The sequence below is a fragment of the Oncorhynchus tshawytscha genome, unplaced genomic scaffold, assembly GCF_018296145.1.
Source record: "Oncorhynchus tshawytscha isolate Ot180627B unplaced genomic scaffold, Otsh_v2.0 Un_contig_785_pilon_pilon, whole genome shotgun sequence".
NCBI classification, from domain to species: domain Eukaryota; kingdom Metazoa; phylum Chordata; class Actinopteri; order Salmoniformes; family Salmonidae; genus Oncorhynchus; species Oncorhynchus tshawytscha.
Genome location: NW_024609721.1, coordinates 48138 through 67832, shown reverse-complemented (window position 1 = coordinate 67832; position 19695 = coordinate 48138). Strand labels below are relative to the sequence as shown.

General features: G+C 45.2%; 1 protein-coding gene across 1 annotated transcript in view; it reads right to left on the bottom strand.

The window, feature by feature from the left end:
- The window catches only part of LOC112235554 (vasoactive intestinal polypeptide receptor-like), a gene marked incomplete at its 5' end in the record, with an annotated part of 42979 nt that overhangs the window by 9976 nt on the left and 13308 nt on the right, over window positions 1-19695 (bottom strand). Inside the window, 3 exons of the mRNA XM_042317252.1 lie at window positions 1248-1377; window positions 14006-14097; window positions 16741-16813. Of these exons, the coding sequence (XP_042173186.1) occupies window positions 1248-1377; window positions 14006-14097; window positions 16741-16813 (295 nt within the window). The remainder of the gene's footprint in view (window positions 1-1247; window positions 1378-14005; window positions 14098-16740; window positions 16814-19695) is intronic.

Genomic DNA, 19695 nt, shown 5'->3' with positions numbered 1-19695 from the left:
CACCTATACTGCACCGATACTACACCTATACTGCACCGATACTGCACATATACTACACCTACGATACGTATACTTTGTCTATACTACATCTATACTACACTTATACTACACCTATACTACATCTATACTACACTTATATGGCATCTATACTGCACATATACTGCATCTATATCACATCTATACTGCACCTATACTACACCTATACTGCATCTATATCACACCTATGCTACACCTATACTACATCTATACTACACTTAAACAGCAGCTATACTACACTTAAACAGCATCTATACTACACATATACTGCACCGATACTGCACATATACTACACCTACTATACGTATACTTTGTCTATACTACATCTATACTACACTTATACCACACCTATACTACATCTATACTACACATATACTGCATCTATACTACACTTGTACTGCATCTATACTACACTTATACTACACCTATACTACATCTATACTACACATATACTGCATCTATACTACACTTATACTGCATCTATACTACACTTATATGGCATCTATACTACACTTATACGGCATCTGTACTACACTTATACTACACCTATACTACATCTATACTACACATATACTGCATCTATACTACAGTTATACTGCATCTATACTACACTTATACTGCATCTATACTACACTTATACGGCATCTATACTACACCTATACTGCACCGATACTGCACATATACTACACCTACTATACGTATACTTTGTCTATACTACATCTATACTACACTTATACTACACCTATACTGCATCTATACTACACTTATACTACACCTATACTACATATATACTACACATATACTACATCTATACTACACATATACTACACTTATACTACACCTATACTGCATCTATACTACACTTATACGGCATCTATACTACACATTTACTGCATCTATACTACACTTATACTACACCTATACTACATCTATACTACACATGTACTACACCTATACTGCATCTATACTACACTTATACGGCATCTATACTACACCGATACTGCACCTATACTGTGCCTATGCTACATCTATACTACACCTATACTGCATCTATATCACACCTATACTGCACCTATACTGCATCAATACTATACCTATACTACATCTATACTACACCTGAAGAGTTGGTTCAATCTTGGGAGAAACCGTGGAAATTAAAAACATTTTGAAGGGAAAGTTAGCTGAATTTTGCAACCCTAGTGGTTCCATACCTGGAATGATCCCAGTATGAGGTCGAAGACCAGCCGTTGCTCTGTGTTCACCTGCTCTGGGATGAAGGCAAACACGATGAAGTTGATCCCAAAAAGAGGGATCAGCAGCAGGGTGGACTTGGCCAGCCTCCTACACAGAACAACAAAGAGAACAGAAACTCAAGAAGTAACTTTATGACTAGTACCTAGTTATTCAACAATCTCATTCATCCTTTTACACATCAAGAGAACTTCAAGTAGCTTTATGACTAGTAGCTAGTTGTTAATCAGTCTCATTCATCCTTCTACACAGAACATCAAGAGAATATCAAGAAAAGTAGCCACAGAAAACTGAGCTCTAAACCACAGAGAACTGAGCTCTAAACCACAGAGAGTTGAGCTCTAAACCACAGAGAACTGAGCTCTAAACCACAGAGAACTGAGCTCTAAACCACAGAGAACTGAGCTCTAAACCACAGAGAACTGAGCTCTAAACCACAGAGAACTGAGCTATAAACCACAGAGAACTGAGCTCTAAACCACAGAGAGCTGAGCCACTAAACCAGAGAGAGCTGAGCCTCTAAACCACAGACAGCTGAGCCACTAAACCTCAGAGAGTTGAGCCTCTAAACCACAGACAGCTGAGCCACTTAACCACAGAGAGTTGAGCTACGAAACCACAGAGAGTTGAGCTACTAAACCACAGAGACTTGAGCCACTTAACCACAGAGAGTTGAGCTACTAAACCACAGAGAGTTGAGCTACTAAACCACAGTGAGTTGAGCCACTAAACCACAGAGAGCTGAGCCACTAAACCACAGAGAGCTGAGCCTCTAAACCACAGAGAGTTGAGCTACTAAACCACAGTGAGTTGAGCCACTAAACCACAGAGAGCTGAGCCACTAAACCACAGAGAGCTGAGCCTCTAAACCACAGACAGCTGAGCCACTAAACCACAGACAGCTGAGCCACTTAACCACAGAGAGTTGAGCCACTAAACCACTGAGAGCTGAGCCACTAAACCAGAGAGAGCTGAGCCACTAAACCACAGAGAGCTGATCCACTAAACCACAGAGAGTTGTATCCACTAAATCACAGAGAGTTGAGCCACTAAACCACAGAGTGCTGGGCTCTACATCACAGGGAGCTGAGCTCTACATTTCAGCAGTATAATGTCAAGGCATTTTGCCATGCCTCTGAGGTTCTGAGTTTCTGGGGGTCGGTCGGCATTGGTTGACGTGATCAGCTTCCTGATGAGGAGTTTGTTGGTAGTCGAGGTGGTTGCTTATGGTAACACGACCACTGGGGGCCTTAATGCTCCGTACGTGTTGTTATGAGGCGGCATGGAAACAGCAGAGGTTGTTGCTCACACTCAGAACAGCTATATATAAGGTGGAACCTGCTGGCAGTGCTCCCATCCACTGCTTAGCTTATTTTAGTGAGCATTAGTTTACTAGTTTCACTCTTGTCTTTTTCTTCATGGCAATGATTATGCTATATAAAAGAAGGGTCTATTTGAAATAACTGTGATATGTGTCATGCTTATCCCGCTCCCTCTCACCATTGTTCAACGTCGCAGGTCTACTAACCCCTGGCCCTGGCAACCATCATTACGCACACCTTCTCCCCATAATTACGCACACCTTATCCCCATCATTACGCACACCTTCTCCCCATCATTACGGACACCTTCTCCCCATCATTACGCACACCTTCTCCCCATCATTACGCACACCTGCTCCCCATCATTACGCACACCTTCTCCCCATCATTACGCACACCTTCTCCCCATCATTACGCACACCTGCTCCCCATCATTGCGCACACCTGGACTTCATCGTCACCTTGATCACCTTCCCTTTATGTTAGTACGACTAGAGCCATACTAACGAGTAGTGGTTAGATTCATACTAACGCGTACTGTTTGGACAAGAGCAATACTAACGACTACTGGTTGGACTAGAGCTATATTAACTAGTACTGGTTAGAGTAGAGACATACTAACGAGTGCTGGTTGGACTGTAGCCATACTAACGAGTACTGGTTGATCTTGACAGATTCTATGAAAACTTGTTGGACTAGAGCTATACTAACAATTACTGGTTAGAGCCATACTAACGAGTATTTGTCACGTGCGCTGAATACAACAGGTGTAGTAGACAGTGAAATGCTTACTTACAGTCTCTGACCAATAGTGTGAAAAAAAAGGTGTGTGTGTGTGTGTGTGTGTGTGTGTGTGTGTGTGTGTGTGTGTGTGTGTGTGTGTGTGTGTGTGTGTGTGTGTGTGTGTGTGTGTAGGTAAGTAAAGAAATAAAACAACAGTAAAAAGACATTTCAAAATAACAGTAGCAAGGCTATATACCAACACCTGTTAGTCAGGCTTATTGAGGTAGTATGTACATGTGGGTATGGTTAAAGTGACTATGCATATATGATGAACAGAGTGTAGCAGTAGCTTAATAAGAGGGGTTGGCGGGTGGTGGGACACAATGCAGATAGCCTGGTTAGCCAATGTGCGGGAGCACTGGTTGGTCGGCCCAATTGAGGTTGTATGCACATGAATGTATAGTTAAAGTGTCACGCCCTGGTCGAAGTATTTTGTGTTTATCTTCATTTATTTGGTCAGGCCAGGGTGTGGCATGGGGTTTTTGTATGTGGTGTGTTGGTATTGGGATTGTAGCTTAGTGGGGTGTTCTAGTTAAGTCTATGGCTGTCTGAAGTGGTTCTTAATCAGAGGCAGGTGTTTATCGTTGTCTCTGATTGGGAACCATATTTAGGCAGCCATATTCTTTGAGTGTTTCGTGGGTGATTGTCCTTAGTGTCCTGATATCCTTGTTCAGTGTTAGTTCTGTGTTATACACAAGTATAGGCTGTTTTCGTTACGTTCATTACGTTTATTGTTTTGTAGTGTTTGTGTTTAGTGTGTTTGTCATTAAACATGAATCGTAATCTACACGCCGCATTTTGGTCCGATCCTTGCGATACCTCTTCGTCAGAGGAGGAGATAGTAGAAAACCGTTACAGAATCACCCACCACAACAGGACCAAGCGGCGTGTCAACAGGCAGGAGCCGCAGGAGAAGCAACAAAGGCGGCAACAGCAGCGAAAAGAGGAATGGACATGGGAGTACGGTTTGGACTACAAGAGTATGGACTATACTTCTTGGGAGGAGATAGACAGGTGGGCGGTCGACCCAGGGAGAGTGCCGGAGCCCGCCTGGGATTCGATGGAGCAGTGCGCGGAAGGTTATCGGATAATGGAGTTGGCAAAGCAAGCACGGCGGCGCGGACGGAAGCCCGAGAGTCAGCCCCAAAAATTTATTGGGGGGGGCTCACAGGGAGTATGGCTACGCCAGGTAGGAGACCTGCGCTTACCGGGGGGCTAGTGAGACCGGGCAGGCACCGTGTTATGCTTTGGAGCGCACGGTGTCCCCAGTGCGGGTGCATTGCCCGGTGCGGTACATTCCAGCTCCTCGTATCGGCCGGGCTAGAGTGGGTATCAAGCCAGGTAAGGTTGGGCAGGCTCGGTGCTCAAGAGCTCCAGTGCGCCTGCACGGTCCGGTCTATCCAGTACCACCTTCACGCACCAGCCCTCCGGTGGCAGCTCTCCGCACCAGGCTTCCTGTGCGTGTTCTCGGCCCAGTACCACCAGTGCCAGCACCACGCATCAGGCCTACAGTGCGCCTCGCCTCTCCAGCGCTGCCGGAGTCTCCCGCCTGTTCAGCACTGCCAGAGCCTTTCTCCTCTCCTGCGCTGCTGGAGTCTCCCGCCTGTTCAGCGCAGCCAGAACCTTCCTCCTCTACAGCGCTGCTGGAGTCTCCCGCGTGTTCAGCGCTGCCAGAGCCTTCCTCCTCTACAGCGCTGCTGGAGTCTCCTGCCTGTTCAGCGCAGCCAGAGCTGCCAGCCTGCATGGAGCAGCCAGAGCTGACAGTCTACATGGAGCAGCCAGAGCTGTCAGCCTGCATGGAGCAGCCAGAGCTGTCAGCCTGCATGGAGCAGCCAGAGCTGTCAGTCTGCATGGAGCAGCCAGAGCTGTCAGTCTGCATGGAGCAGCCAGAGCTGCCAGTCTGCATGGAGCAGCCAGAGCTGTCAGTCTGCAAAGAGCTGCCAGTCTGCAAGGAGCTGCCAGTCTGCACGGAGCCGCCAGAGCTGCCAGTCTGTAAGAAGCCGCCAGAGCTGTCAGTCTACATGGAGCAGCCAGAGCCACCAGTCAGCGTGGAGCATCCAGAGCCGCCAGTCAGCATGGAGCAGCCAGACCCGTCAGTCTGCCAGGATCCGCCAGACTCTTCCAGATCTGCCAGTCAGCCAGACTCTTCCAGATCCGCCAGTCAGCCAGACTCTTCCAGATCCGCCAGTCAGCCAGACTCTTCCAGATCCGCCAGTCAGCCAGACTCTTCCAGATCCGCCAGTCAGCCAGACTCTTCCAGATCCGCCAGTCAACCAGACTCTTCCAGATCTGCCAGTCAACCAGTCAGCCAGGATCTGCCAGAACCACCAGCCAGCCAGGATCTGCCGGATCCAACTACCTGCCTGAGCTTCCTCTCAGTGCTGGGCTTCCTCTCAGTGCTGAGCTTCCTCTCAGTGCTGAGCTTCCCCTCAGTGCTGAGCTTCCTCTCAGTGCTGAGCTTCCCCTCAGTGCTGAGCTACCCCTCAGTCCCGAGCTACCCCTCAGTCCCGAGCTACCCCTCAGTCCCGAGCTACCCCTCAGTCCCGAGCTGCCCCTCAGTCCCGAGCTGCCCCTCAGTCCAGTGGGATTCTGGGTGAGGACTACTAGGCCATGGTCTGCGGCGAGGGTGGACTATCCTAGGACGCGAGGAGGAGGGACTAGGACATTGATAGAGTGGGGTCCACGTCCTGCGCCGGAGCCGCCACCATGGACAGACGCCCAACCGGACCCTCCCTATTGTTTTGATGTGTGTCCGGGAGTCCGCACCTTGGGGGGGGGGGTTCTGTCACGCCTTGGTCGAAGTATTTTGTGTTTATCTTCATTTATTTGGTCAGGCCAGGGTGTGGCATGGGGTTTTTGTATGTGGTGTGTTGGTATTGGGATGGTAGCTTAGTGGGGTGTTCTAGTTAAGTCTATGGCTGTCAGAGGCAGGTGTTTATCGTTGTCTCTGATTGGGAACCATATTTAGGCAGCCATATTCTTTGAATGTTTCGTGGGTGATTGTCCTTAGTGTCCTGATGTCCTTGTTCTGTGTTAGTTCTGTGTTATACACAAGTATAGGCTGTTTTCGTTACGTTCATTACGTTTATTGTTTTGTAGTGTTTGTGTTTAGTGTGTTTGTCATTAAACATGAATCGTAATCTACACACCGCATTTTGGTCCGATCCTTGCTATACCTCTTCGTCAGAGGAGGAGATAGTAGAAAACCGTTACATAAAGTGACTATGCATATATGATAAACAGGGAGTAGCAGCAGCTTAAAAGAGGGGTTGGGGGGGCACACAATGAAAATAGTCCGCCATTTGGTTACCTGTTCAGGAGTCTTATGGCTTGGGGGTAAAAACTGTTGAGAAGCCTTTTTGTCCTAGACTTGGCACTCCGGTACCACTTGCCATGTGGTACTAGAGAGAACAGTCTATGACTGGGGTGGCTGGTGTCTATTACAATATTTAGGGCCTTCCTCTGACACCGCCTGGTGTAGAGGTCCTGGATGGCAGGCAGCTTTGCCCCAGTGATGTACTGGGCCGTACGCACTACCCTCTGAAGTGCCTTGCGGTCGTAGGCCGAGCAATTGCCGTACCAGGCAGTGATGCAACCGGTCAGGATGCTCTCGATGTTCAAATCAAATCAAATCAAATGTATTTATATAGCCCTTCGTACATCAGCTGATATCTCAAAGTGCTGTACAGAAACCCAGCCTAAAACCCCAAACAGCAAGCAATGCAGGTGTAGAAGCACGGTGGCTAGGAAAAACTCCCTAGAAAGGCCAAAACCTAGGAAGAAACCTAGAGAGGAACCAGGCTATGTGGGGTGGCCAGTCCTCTTCTGGCTGTGCCGGGTGGAGATTATAACAGAACATGGCCAAGATGTTCAAATGTTCATAAATGACCAGCATGGTCGAATAATAATAAGGCAGAACAGTTGAAACTGGAGCAGCAGCACAGTCAGGTGGAAGTTGAAACTAGAGCAGCAGCATGGCCAGGTGGACTGGGGACAGCAAGGAGTCATCATGTCAGGTAGTCCTGTTGCAGCTGTAGAACCTTTTGAGGATCTCAGGACCCATGACAAATCTTTTTCGTTTCCTGAGGGGGAATAGGCTTTGTCGTGCCCTCTTCATGACTGTCTTGGTGTGTTTGGACCATTCTAGTTTGTTGTTGATGTGGATACCAAGGAACTTGAAGCTCTCAACCTGCTCCACTACAGCCCCGTCGATGAGAATGGGGGCGTGCTCGGTGCTCCTTTTCCTGTAGTCCACAATCATCTCCTTAGTCTTGGTTACGTTGAGGGATAGGTTGTTATTCTGGCACCACCCGGCCAGGTCTCTGACCTCCTCCCTATAGGCTGTCTCGCCGTTGTTGGTGATCAAGCCTACCACTGTTGTGTCGTCTGCAAACCTAATGATGGTGTTGGAGTCGTGCCTGGCCATGCAGTCGTGGGTGAACAGGGAGTACAGGAGGGGACTGAGCACGCACCCCTGGGGAGCTCCCGTGTTGAGGATCAGTGTGGCAGATGTCCTGCTACCTACCCTCACCACCTGGGGGCGGCCCGTCAGGAAGTCCAGGATCCAGTTGCAGAGGGAGGTGTTTAGTCCCAGGTTCCTTAGCTTAGTGATGAGCTTGGTGTTGAATGCTGAGCTGTAGTCAATGAATAGCATTCTCACATAGGTGTTCCTTTTGTCCAGGTGGGAAAGGGCAGTGTGGAGTACAATAGAGATTGCATCATCTGTGGATCTGTTTGGGCGGTATGCAAATTGGAGTTGGTCTAGGGTTTCTGGGATAATGGTGTTGATGTGAGCCATTACCAGCCTTTCAAAGCACTTCATGGCTACGGACGTGAATGCTACGGGTCTGTAGTCATTTAGTCAGGTTGCCTTTGTGTTCTTGGCACAGGGACTATGGTGGTCTGCTTGAAACATGTTGGTATTACAGACTCAATCAGGGACATGTTGAAAATGTCAGTGAAGACACCTGCCAGTTGGTCAGCACATGCCCGGAGCACACGTCCTGGTAATCCGTCTGGCCCAGCAGCCTTGTGTGTGTTGACCTGTTTAAAGGTCTTAAACACATCGGCTACGGAGAGTGTGAGTCGTCCGGAATGGCTGATGCTCTCATGCATGCCTCAGTGTTGCTTGCCTCGAAGCCAGCATAGAAGTGATTTAGGTCATCTGGTAGGCTCGTGTCACTGGGCAGCTCGCGGCTGTGCTTCCGTTTGTAGTCTGTAATAGTTTGCAAGCCCTGCCTCATCAGATGAGTGTCAGAGCCGGTGTGATTCGGTGTGATTCAATCTTAGCCCTGTATTGACGCTTTGCCTGTTTGATGGTTCGTCGCAGAGCATAGCGGCATTTCTTGTAACCTTCTGGGTTGAAAGTGGCAGCTCTACCCTTTAGCTCAGTGCGAATGTTCAAATCAAATCACATTTTATTTGTCACATACACATGGTTAGCAGATGTTAATGCGAGTGTAGCGAAATGCTTGTGCTTCTAGTTCCGACATTGCAGTAATAACGAACAAGTAATCTAACTAACAATTCCAAAAAACTACTGTCTTATACACAGTGTAAGGGGATAAAGAATATGTACATAAGGATATATGAATGAGTGATGGTACAGAGCAGCATAGGCAAGATACAGTAGATGATATCGAGTACAGTATATACATATGAGATGAGTATGTAAACCAAGTGGCATAGTTAAAGTGGCTAGTGATACATGTTACATAAGGATGCTATGATATAGATACAGTATCTACGTATGCATATGAGATGAATAATGTAGGGTAAGTAACATTATATAAGGTAGCATTGTTTAAAGTGGCTAGTGATATATTTACATCATTTCCCATCAATTCCCATTATTAAAGTGGCTGGAGTAGAGTCAGTGTCATTGACAGTGTGTTGGCAGTAGCCACTCAATGTTAGTGGTGGCTGTTTAACAGTCTGATGGCCTTGAGATAGAAGCTGTTTTTCAGTCTCTCGGTCCCAGCTTTGATGCACCTGTACTGACCTCGCCTTCTGGATGACAGCGGGGTGAACAGGCAGTGGCTCGGGTGGTTGATGTCCTTGATGATCTTTATGGCCTTCCTGTAGCATCGGGTGGTGTAGGTGTCCTGGAGGGCAGGTAGTTTGCCCCGGTGATGCGTTGTGCAGACCTCACTACCCTCTGGAGAGCCTTACGGTTGAGGGCGGTGCAGTTGCCATACCAGGCGGTGATACAGCCCGCCAGGATGCTCTCGATTGTGCATCTGTAGAAGTTTGTGAGTGCTTTTGGTGACAAGCCGAATTTCTTCAGCCTCCTGAGGTTGAAGAGGCGCTGCTGCGCCTTCCTCACGATGCTGTCTGTGTGAGTGGACCAATTCAGTTTGTCTGTGATGTGTATGCCGAGGAACTTAAAACTTGCTACCCTCTCCACTACTGTTCCATCGATGTGGATGGGGGTGTTCCCTCTGCTGTTTCCTGAAGTCCACAATCATCTCCTTAGTTTTGTTGACGTTGAGTGTGAGGTTATTTTCCTGACACCACACTCCGAGGGCCCTCACCTCCTCCCTGTAGGCCGTCTCGTCGTTGTTGGTAATCAAGCCTACCACTGTTGTGTCGTCCGCAAACTTGATGATTGAGTTGGAGGCGTGCGTGGCCACGCAGTCGTGGGTGAACAGGGAGTACAGGAGAGGGCTCAGAACGCACCCTTGTGGGGCCCCAGTGTTGAGGATCAGCGGGGAGGAGATGTTCTTGCCTACCCTCACCACCTGGGGGCGGCCCGTCAGGAAGTCCAGTACCCAGTTGCACAGGGCGGGGTCGAGACCCAGGGTCTCGAGCTTGATGACGAGCTTGGAGGGTACTATGGTGTTGAATGCCGAGCTGTAGTCGATGAACAGCATTCTCACATAGGTATTCCTCTTGTCCAGATGGGTTAGGGCAGTGTGCAGTGTGGTTGAGATTGCATCGTCTGTGGACCTATTTGGGCGGTAAGCAAATTGGAGTGGGTCTAGGGTGTCAGGTAGGGTGGAGGTGATATGGTCCTTGACTAGTCTCTCAAAGCATTTCATGATGACGGATGTGAGTGCTACGGGGCGGTAGTCGTTTAGCTCAGTTACCTTAGCTTTCTTGGGAACAGGAATAATGGTGGCCCTCTTGAAGCATGTGGGAACAGCAGACTGGTATAGGGATTGATTGAATATGTCCGTAAACACACCGGCCAGCTGGTCTGCGCATGCTCTGAGGGCGCGGCTGGGGATGCCGTCTGGGCCTGCAGCCTTGCGAGGGTTAACACGTTTAAATGTCTTACTCACTTCGGCTGCAGTGAAGGAGAGACAGCATGTTTTCGTTGCAGGCCGTGTCAGTGGCACTGTATTGTCCTCAAAGCGGGCAAAAAAGTTATTTAGTCTGCCTGGGAGCAAGACATCCTGGTCTGTGACTGGGCTGGGTTTCTTCCTGTAGTCCGTGATTGACTGTAGACCCTGCCACATGCCTCTTGTGTCTGAGCCGTTGAATTGAGATTCTACTTTGTCTCTGTACTGGCGCTTAGCTTGTTTGATAGCCTTGCGGAGGGAATAGCTGCACTGTTTGTATTCAGTCATGTTACCAGACACCTTGCCCTGATTAAAAGCAGTGGTTCGCGCCTTCAGTTTCACACGAATGCTGCCATCAATCCACGGTTTCTGGTTAGGGAATGTTTTAATCGTTGCTATGGGAACGACATCTTCAACGCACGTTCTAATGAACTCGCACACCGAATCAGCGTATTCGTCAATGTTGTTATCTGACGCAATACGAAACATCTCCCAGTCCACGTGATGGAAGCAGTCTTGGAGTGTGGAGTCAGCTTGGTCAGACCAGCGTTGAACAGACCTCAGCGTGGGAGCTTCTTGTTTTAGTTTCTGTCTGTAGGCAGGGATCAACAAAATGGAGTCGTGGTCAGCTTTTCCGAAAGGGGGGCGGGGCAGGGCCTTATATGCGTCGCTGAAGTTAGAGTAACAATGATCCAGGGTCTTTCCATCCCTGGTTGCGCAATCGATATGCTGATAAAATTTAGGGAGTCTTGTTTTCAGATTAGCCTTGTTAAAATCCCCAGCTACAATGAATGCAGCCTCCGGATAAATCGTTTCCAGTTTGCAGAGAGTTAAATAAAGTTCGTTCAATGTTGCCTGTAATCCATGGCTTCTGGTTGGGGTATGTACGTACAGTCACTGTGGGGACGACGTCCTTGATGCACTTATTGATAAAGCCAGTGACTGATGTGGTATACTCCTCAATGTCATCTGAAGAATCCCGGAACATGTTTCAGTCTGTGATAGCAAAACAGTCCTGTAGTGTAGCATCTGCTTCATCTGACCACTTTTTTTATAGACCGAGTCACTGGTGCTTCCTGATTTAATTTTTAGCTTGTAAGCAGGAATCAGGAGGAGAGAGATGTGGTCAGATTTGCCAAATGAAGGGCGAGGGAGAGTTTTGTTCGTGTCTCTGTGTGTGGAGTACAGGTGATCTAGAATTTTTTTCCCTCTGGTTGCACATTTAACATGTTGATAGAGATTTGGTAGAACTGATTTAAGTTTCCCTGCATTAAAGTCTCTGGCCACTATGAGCGCCGCCTCTGGATGAGTGGTTTCCTGTTTGCTTATTTCCTTATAGAGCTGACTGAGTGCGGTCTTAGTGCCAGCATCTGTTTGTGGTGGTAAATAAACAGCCACAAAAAGTATAGCTGAGAACTCTCTAGGCAAGTAGTGTGGCCTGCAATTTATCACAATATACTCTACTTCAGGCGAGCAAAATCTAGAGACTTCCTTAGATTTCGTGCACCAGCTGTTATTTACAGATATGCACAGACCTCCCCCCATCTTAGTGTGCTGTTCTATCCTGCCGGTGCAGCGGATATCCCACTAGCTGAATATCCATGTCGTCATTCAGCCACGATTCCGTAAAACATAGGATATTACAGTTTTTGATGTCCCGTTGGTAGGATATTCGTGATTGTACCTCGTCTAGTTTATTGTCCGATGATTGCAAGTTGGCGAGTAATATTGACGGTAACGGCAGCTTTCCTACTCGCCTTCTCCGGGTCCTGATGAGGCATCCGGCTCTTCGTCCTCTGTACCTGCGTTGCTACCTCTTGCGAGTAACTGGGATGTCGGCCCTGCCGGGTGTTTGGAGAATATCATGTGAGTCTTGCTTGTTGTTAAAAAGATCTTTGTCTATTCCAAGGTGATCGCTGTCCTGATATCCAGAAGCTCTTTTCTGCCGTAAGAGGTTGCAGAAACATTATATACAAAATAAGTTATAAATAACGCAAAAAAACCAAACACACAATAACACAATTGGTTGGGCGCCCGTAAAACTGCTGCCATTTCTTCCGGCGCCATTTCATCTAGTGGCATGCTAACGAGTACTGGTTAGACTAGAGACATACTAACGAGTACTGGTTAGACTAGAGACATGCTAACGAGTACTGGTTAGACTAGAGACATGCTAACGAGTACTGGTTAGACTAGAGACATACTAACGAGTACTGGTTAGACTAGAGACATGCTAACGAGTACTGGTTAGAATAGAGACATGCTAACGAGTACTGGTTAGACTAGAGACATACTAATGAGTACTGGTTAGACTAGAGACATACTAATGAGTACTGGTTAGACTAGAGACATACTAACGAGTACTGGTTAGACTAGAGACATACTAATGAGTACTGGTTAGACTAGAGACATACTAATGAGTACTGGTTAGACTAGAGACATACTAATGAGTACTGGTTAGACTAGAGACATACTAATGAGTACTGGTTAGACTAGAGACATACTAATGAGTACTGGTTAGACTAGAGACATACTAATGAGTACTGGTTAGACTAGAGACATACTAACGAGTACTGGTTAGACTAGAGACATACTAATGAGTACTGGTTAGACTAGAGACATACTAATGAGTACTGGTTAGACTAGAGACATACTAATGAGTACTGGTTAGACTAGAGACATACTAATGAGTACTGGTTAGACTAGAGACATACTAATGAGTACTGGTTAGACTAGAGACATACTAATGAGTACTGGTTAGACTAGAGACATACTAATGAGTACTGGTTAGACTAGAGACATACTAATGAGTACTGGTTAGACTAGAGACATACTAATGAGTACTGGTTAGACTAGAGACATACTAATGAGTACCGGTTAGACTAGAGACATACTAATGAGTACTGGTTAGACTAGAGACATACTAATGAGTACTGGTTAGACTAGAGACATACTAATGAGTACTGGTCAGACACTAATGAGTACTGGTTAGACTAAGACATACTAATGAGTACTGGTTAGACTAGAGACATACTAATGAGTACTGGTTAGACTAGAGACATACTAATGAGTACTGGTTAGACTAGAGACATACTAACGAGTACTGGTTAGACTAGAGACATACTAATGAGTACTGGTTAGACTAGAGACATACTAATGAGTACTGGTTAGACTAGAGACATACTAATGAGTACTGGTTAGACTAGAGACATACTAATGAGTACCGGTTAGATCCATATTAACGAGAACTGGTTGAACTAGATCTATACTAACAAGTACTGGATAGAGCCATACTTACGAGTACTGGTTGTACACTAGAGCTCTACTTACAAGTACTGGTTGGACTCGTTCCTTCCAATGTCTGGACAGTTGATCTTCTGCCGGAGGATCCTGATGATGCAGATGAAGAGGATGAAGTTCATCTGGATGAGATTAAGAGATATTTTGAGATATTTAAATAATACTGAACCCTGTGTGGACTTTTGTCTTCTCTACTCTACTCTGTAGAGTAGACTCTACAAACTCTTTTGGTCTGTTCTCTACTCTAATAAATTATATTGGTGTGTTCTGAATTCCACTCTACTAAACACTACTGAGTTTTTCTGTACTCTACTCTTCTAAACTCTACTAAGCTCTACTGGTGTGTTCTGTACTACACTCTACTAAACTCAACTGTTGAGTTCTGTACTGTACTCTATCATACTAAACTCTACTGATATGTATTCTACTAAACTCTACTAGTGAGTTCTGTTCTGTACTCGGGTGTTCTGTACTTGACTAAACTCTACTGGTGTGTTCTGTACTCTACTCTACTAAACTCAACTGGTGAGTTCTTTACTTAAATCTATTCTACTAAACTCTTCTGAACTCTACTGGTGAGTTCTGTACTGTACTCAACTCTACTAAACTCCACCGGTGTGTTCTCTACTAAACTCTACTTGTGAATTCTCTAATCTACTAAACCCTACTGGTGAATTCCTTACTCTAATCTCCTCTACTAAACTCCACTGGTGTGTTCTCTACTAAACTCTACTGGGCTGATCTGTACTCTACTCTACTAAACTCTACTGGTTGTGTTCTGTACTCTACTAAACATACTGGTGTGTACTATATAACACTAAACTATATGGTGTGTTCTGTATTTTACTCAACTAAACTCTACTGGTGTGTTCTGTATTTTACTCTACAAAACTCTACTGGTGAGTTCTGTACTGTACTCTTCTAAACTCTACTGGTGTGTCCTGTATTTTACTCTACTAAACTATACTGGTGAGTACTGTACTGTACTCTACCGAACTCTACTGGTGTGGTCTGTACTGTACTCAACTAAACTCGAGTGTTATGTACTGTACTTTACTCAACTCTACTCTGGTGTTCTGTAATGAACTCTACTATACTGTACTGGTGAGTCATGTACTGCACTATACTAAACTATACAGGTGTGTCCTGTCCTGTACTCCACTGGTGTGATGTCCACTGAATTCTACTAAACTCTACTAGTGTGTCCTGTTTTGTACTCTACTAAACTCTACTGGTTTGATCTGTACTGTACACTACTAAACTCTATTGGTGTGTTCTGTTTTGTACTCTACTAAACTCTACTGGTTTGATCTGTACTGTACACTACTAAACTCTATTGGTGTGTTCTGTTTTGTACTCAACAAAAGTCTACTCGGGTGTTCAGTACTGTACTCTACTAAACTCTACTCGGATGTTCTGTTTTGTATTCAACTAAAATATACTCAGGTGGTCTGTCCTGAACTCTACTAAACTCTACTGGTGTGATCTGTACTGCACTCTACTAAACTCTACTGGTGTGGACTGTACTGAACTCTAATGCACTCTACTAAACTCTACTGGTGTGATCTGTACTGTACTCCAATAAACTCTACTGAACTCTAATAAACTCTACTAAACTCTACTGGTGTGGACTGTACTGAACTCTACTAAACTCTACTGGTGTGTTCTGTACTGTACTCTACTAAACTCTTATGCTGTGTTCTGTACTCTACTAAACTCTACTTGGTTGTTCTGTTTTGTACTCTACTAAACTATACTGGTATATTCTATGTTGTACTCTACTAAACTGTACTCGGTTGTTCTGTTTTGTGCTCAATTAAACTCTACTCAGGTGTTCTGTACTGTACTCTACTAAACTCTACTGTTGAGCTCTGTACTGTATTCTTCAAATCTCGACTGTGAGTTCTGTACTGTACTGTTCTCCACTAAACACTGCAAAACTCTACTGGTGTGTTGTGTTCTCTACTCTGCTTAACATACTGGTGCTTTCTGAACTCTACTAAACTCTACTACAGTGTTCTGTACTCTACTTTTTCTAAACTCTAATAAAAACGACTAAACTAAACTGGTGAGTTCTGTACAGTACTGTACTCTACTTTACTAAACTCTACTGGTATGATATGTTCTGTACTCTACAAAACTCTCCTGGTGTGATCTGTTCTGTACTCTACACAACTCTACTGGTGTGATCTGTTCTGTACTCTACAAAACTCTACTGGTGTGATCTGTTCTGTACTCTACAAAACTCTACTGGTGTGATCTGTTCTGTACTCAACTAAACTCTCCTGGTGTGATCTGTCCTGTACTCTACAAAACTCTACTGGTGTGGTCTGTACTGTACTCAACTAAACTCTACTGGTGTGGTCTGTACTGTACTCTACAAAACTCTACTGGTGTGATCTGTTCTGTACTCAACTAAACTACTGGTGTGGTCTGTACTGTACTCTACAAAACTCTACTGGTGTGGTCTGTACTGTACTCAACTAAACTCTACTGGTGTGATCTGTTCTGTACTCTACAAAACTCTACTGGTGTGGTCTGTTCTGTACTCTACAAAACTCTACTGGTGTGGTCTCTACTGTACTCAACTAAACTCTACTGGTGTGATCTGTTGCTAAACTCTGATGGGGTTTTCTGTACTGTACTTTACTAAACACTCTTCTCTCCACAGTAATAACCATAACACCTACTTCTGCGGGAATCAGAGTGGGAGTTGAATCCCTTCATGCTAATGTTGAAAGTTGAGGAGCGGCTGAACAACTCACCAGGATGGAGGCCAGGATTGGTGTCTTAATGATCCACCAGAACATCTCAGTCTTCTCAATTATGTCCCAGCACCTGGTAACATATAGGTGACATCACATGTAATATTACATGTCCCAGCACCTGGTAACATATAGGTGACATCACATGTAATATTACATGTCCCAGCACCTGGTAACATATAGGTGACATCACATGTAATATTACATGTCCCAGCACCTGGTAACATATAGGTGACATCACATGTAATATTACATGTCCCAGCACCTGGTAACATATAGGTGACATCACATGTAATATTACATGTCCCAGCACCTGGTAACATATAGGTGACATCACATGTAATATTACATGTCCCAGCACCTGGTAACATATAGGTGACATCACATGTAATATTACATGTCCCAGCACCTGGTAACATATAGGTGACATCAAAAATATTATTACATATCACACAACACCTGGTAACATATACACTACTGTTCAAAAGTTTGTGGTCACTTAGAAATGTCTTTGTTTTTGAAAGAAAAGCGCATTTTTTGTGCATTTAAAAAACATAAAATTGATCAGAAATACAGTGTAGACATTGTTAATGTTGTAAATTACTATTGTAGCTGGAAACAGATGACTTTTAATGGAATATCTACATAGGCGTACAGAGGCCCATTATCAGCAACCATCACTCCTGTGTTCAAATGGCACGTTGTGTTAGCTAATCCAAGTGTATCATTTTAAAAGGCTAATTGATCATTAGAAAACCATTTTGCAATTCTGTTGTCCTGATTAAAGAAGCAATAAAACTGTCCTTCTTTAGAATAATTGAGTGTCTGGAGCATCAGCAATTGTTTGTTTGATTACAGGCTCAAAATGGCCAGAAACAAAGACCCTTTCTTCTGAAACTTGTCAGTCTATTCTTGTTCTGAGAAATGAAGGCTATTCCATGCGAGAAATTGCCAAGAAACCGAAGATCTCGTACAATGCTGTGTACTACTCTCTTCACAGAATAGCGCAAACTGGCTCTAACCAGAATAGAAAGAGGAGTGGGAGGCCCCGGTGCACAACTGAGCAAGAGGACAAGTACAATAGTGTGTCTAGATTGAGAAACAGATGCCTCACAAGCCCTCAACTGGCAGCTTAATTAAATAGTTCCTGCAAAACACCAGTCTCAACGTCTGCAGTGAAGAGGAGACTCCGGAATGCTGGCCTTCTAGGCAGTGTTCCTCTGTCCAGTGTCTGTGTTCTTTTGCCCATCTTAATATTTTACTTTTTATTGGCCAGTCTGAGATATGGCTTTGTCTTTGCAACTCTGCCTAGAAGGTCAGCATTCTGGAGTCGCCTCTTCACTGTTGACGTTGAAACTGGTGTTTTGCTGGTACTATTTAATGAAGCTGCCAGTTCTGACTGGGTGTATTGTATCCATTGATTATTTTAGAATATAACCTAAGTGCCTCAAGTTCAACTGTCTTAAACCATTAGCAATATAAGCCTGTTTTACCCCTAAGTTTGTAAACAAAGTATATATCCTCAAAACATGGTTAAAACTGTGATATCATGGATTCTATGTCCTTGAATCCATAGTTCTGTCTATGAATTTCAGAGTGGTTATATTTCTCCAGCCCTCATCCCTCAGCTTTTTACCGAAATAGTGGTGGGGAGTACCATTTGTTATTGTTTCTACTGCTGATTGCTGCTTTAAGGTCAACAGCATCATGAACCTTACACACTACCAGGACATTTGAGGCAAAAACCTGTTTGCTTCTTCCTGGAGAATGAAATTAACCCCAAGCACACATCAAATTCCACAAAGAAAAATGTACCACTAAATGTATATTTTTCATGGACATCTCAGTATTTGAGATGTCCATGCTAAAGGACCTCCTTAAACTTGACCCCAAAAACATCTGGGTCAGATGGTTTAGACCCTTTCTTCTTTAAGGTTGCTGCCCCTATCATCGCCAAGCCGATCTCCAATCTTTTTAACCTGTTTCTCCTCTCTGGGGAAGTCCCCATTGCTTGGAAGGCAGCCACGGTGCATCCTTTATTTAAAGGGGGAGATCAAGCTGTTCCTAACTGATACAGCCCTATTTCTATTTTGCCCTGTTTATTAAAAGTGTTGGAAAAACTTGTCAATAATCAACAGACTGGCTTTCTTTATGTCTATAGTACATTCTCTGGCAGGCAATCTGGTTTCAGCTCAGGTTATGGATGTGTCACTGCAACCTTAAAGGTCCTCAATGATGTCACTGCAGTGAGGCTCCCGTGTTCCACCTTGGTGATTGTGTCTGGCACCTCCTGGTGGAGAGACGTTTCGAACAACCAAGACTCTTCCTACAGCTGGACTCTTCCTAGATCTGGACTCTTCCTAGAGCTGGACTCTTCCTAGAGCTGGCCGCCCGGCCAAACTGAGCAATTGGGGGAGAAGGGCCTTGGTCAGGGAGGTGACCAAGAACCCAATGGTCACTTTGACAGAGCTCTAGAGTTCCTTTGTGTAGGCGGGAGATCCTTCCAGAAGGACGGCTATCTCTGTAACACTCCACCAATCAGGCCTTTATGGTAGAGTGGCCAGACGGAAGCCACTCCACAGTAAAAGGCACATGACAGCCCGGTTGGTGTTTGCCAAAAGGCTTCCTGTTTAGGCAAGGGCTGATTTCAATGTTTTACTGCTAACCTAATAAAACATTACAAGGGCTTGCTCCTACCTATCTTTCCAATTTGGTCCTGCCGTACATACCTACATGTACGCTACAGTCACAAGATGCAGGCCTCCTTACTGTCCCTAGAATTTCTAAGCAAACAGCTGGAGGCAGGGCTTTCTCCTATTAACTTTTTATGGCTGCAGGGGCAGTATTGAGTAGCTTGGATGAAAGGTGCCCATATCAAACGGCCTGCTCCGCAGTCATAGTTGCTAATATTTGCATATTATTATTATTATTGGATAGAAAACTAAAACTAAACTT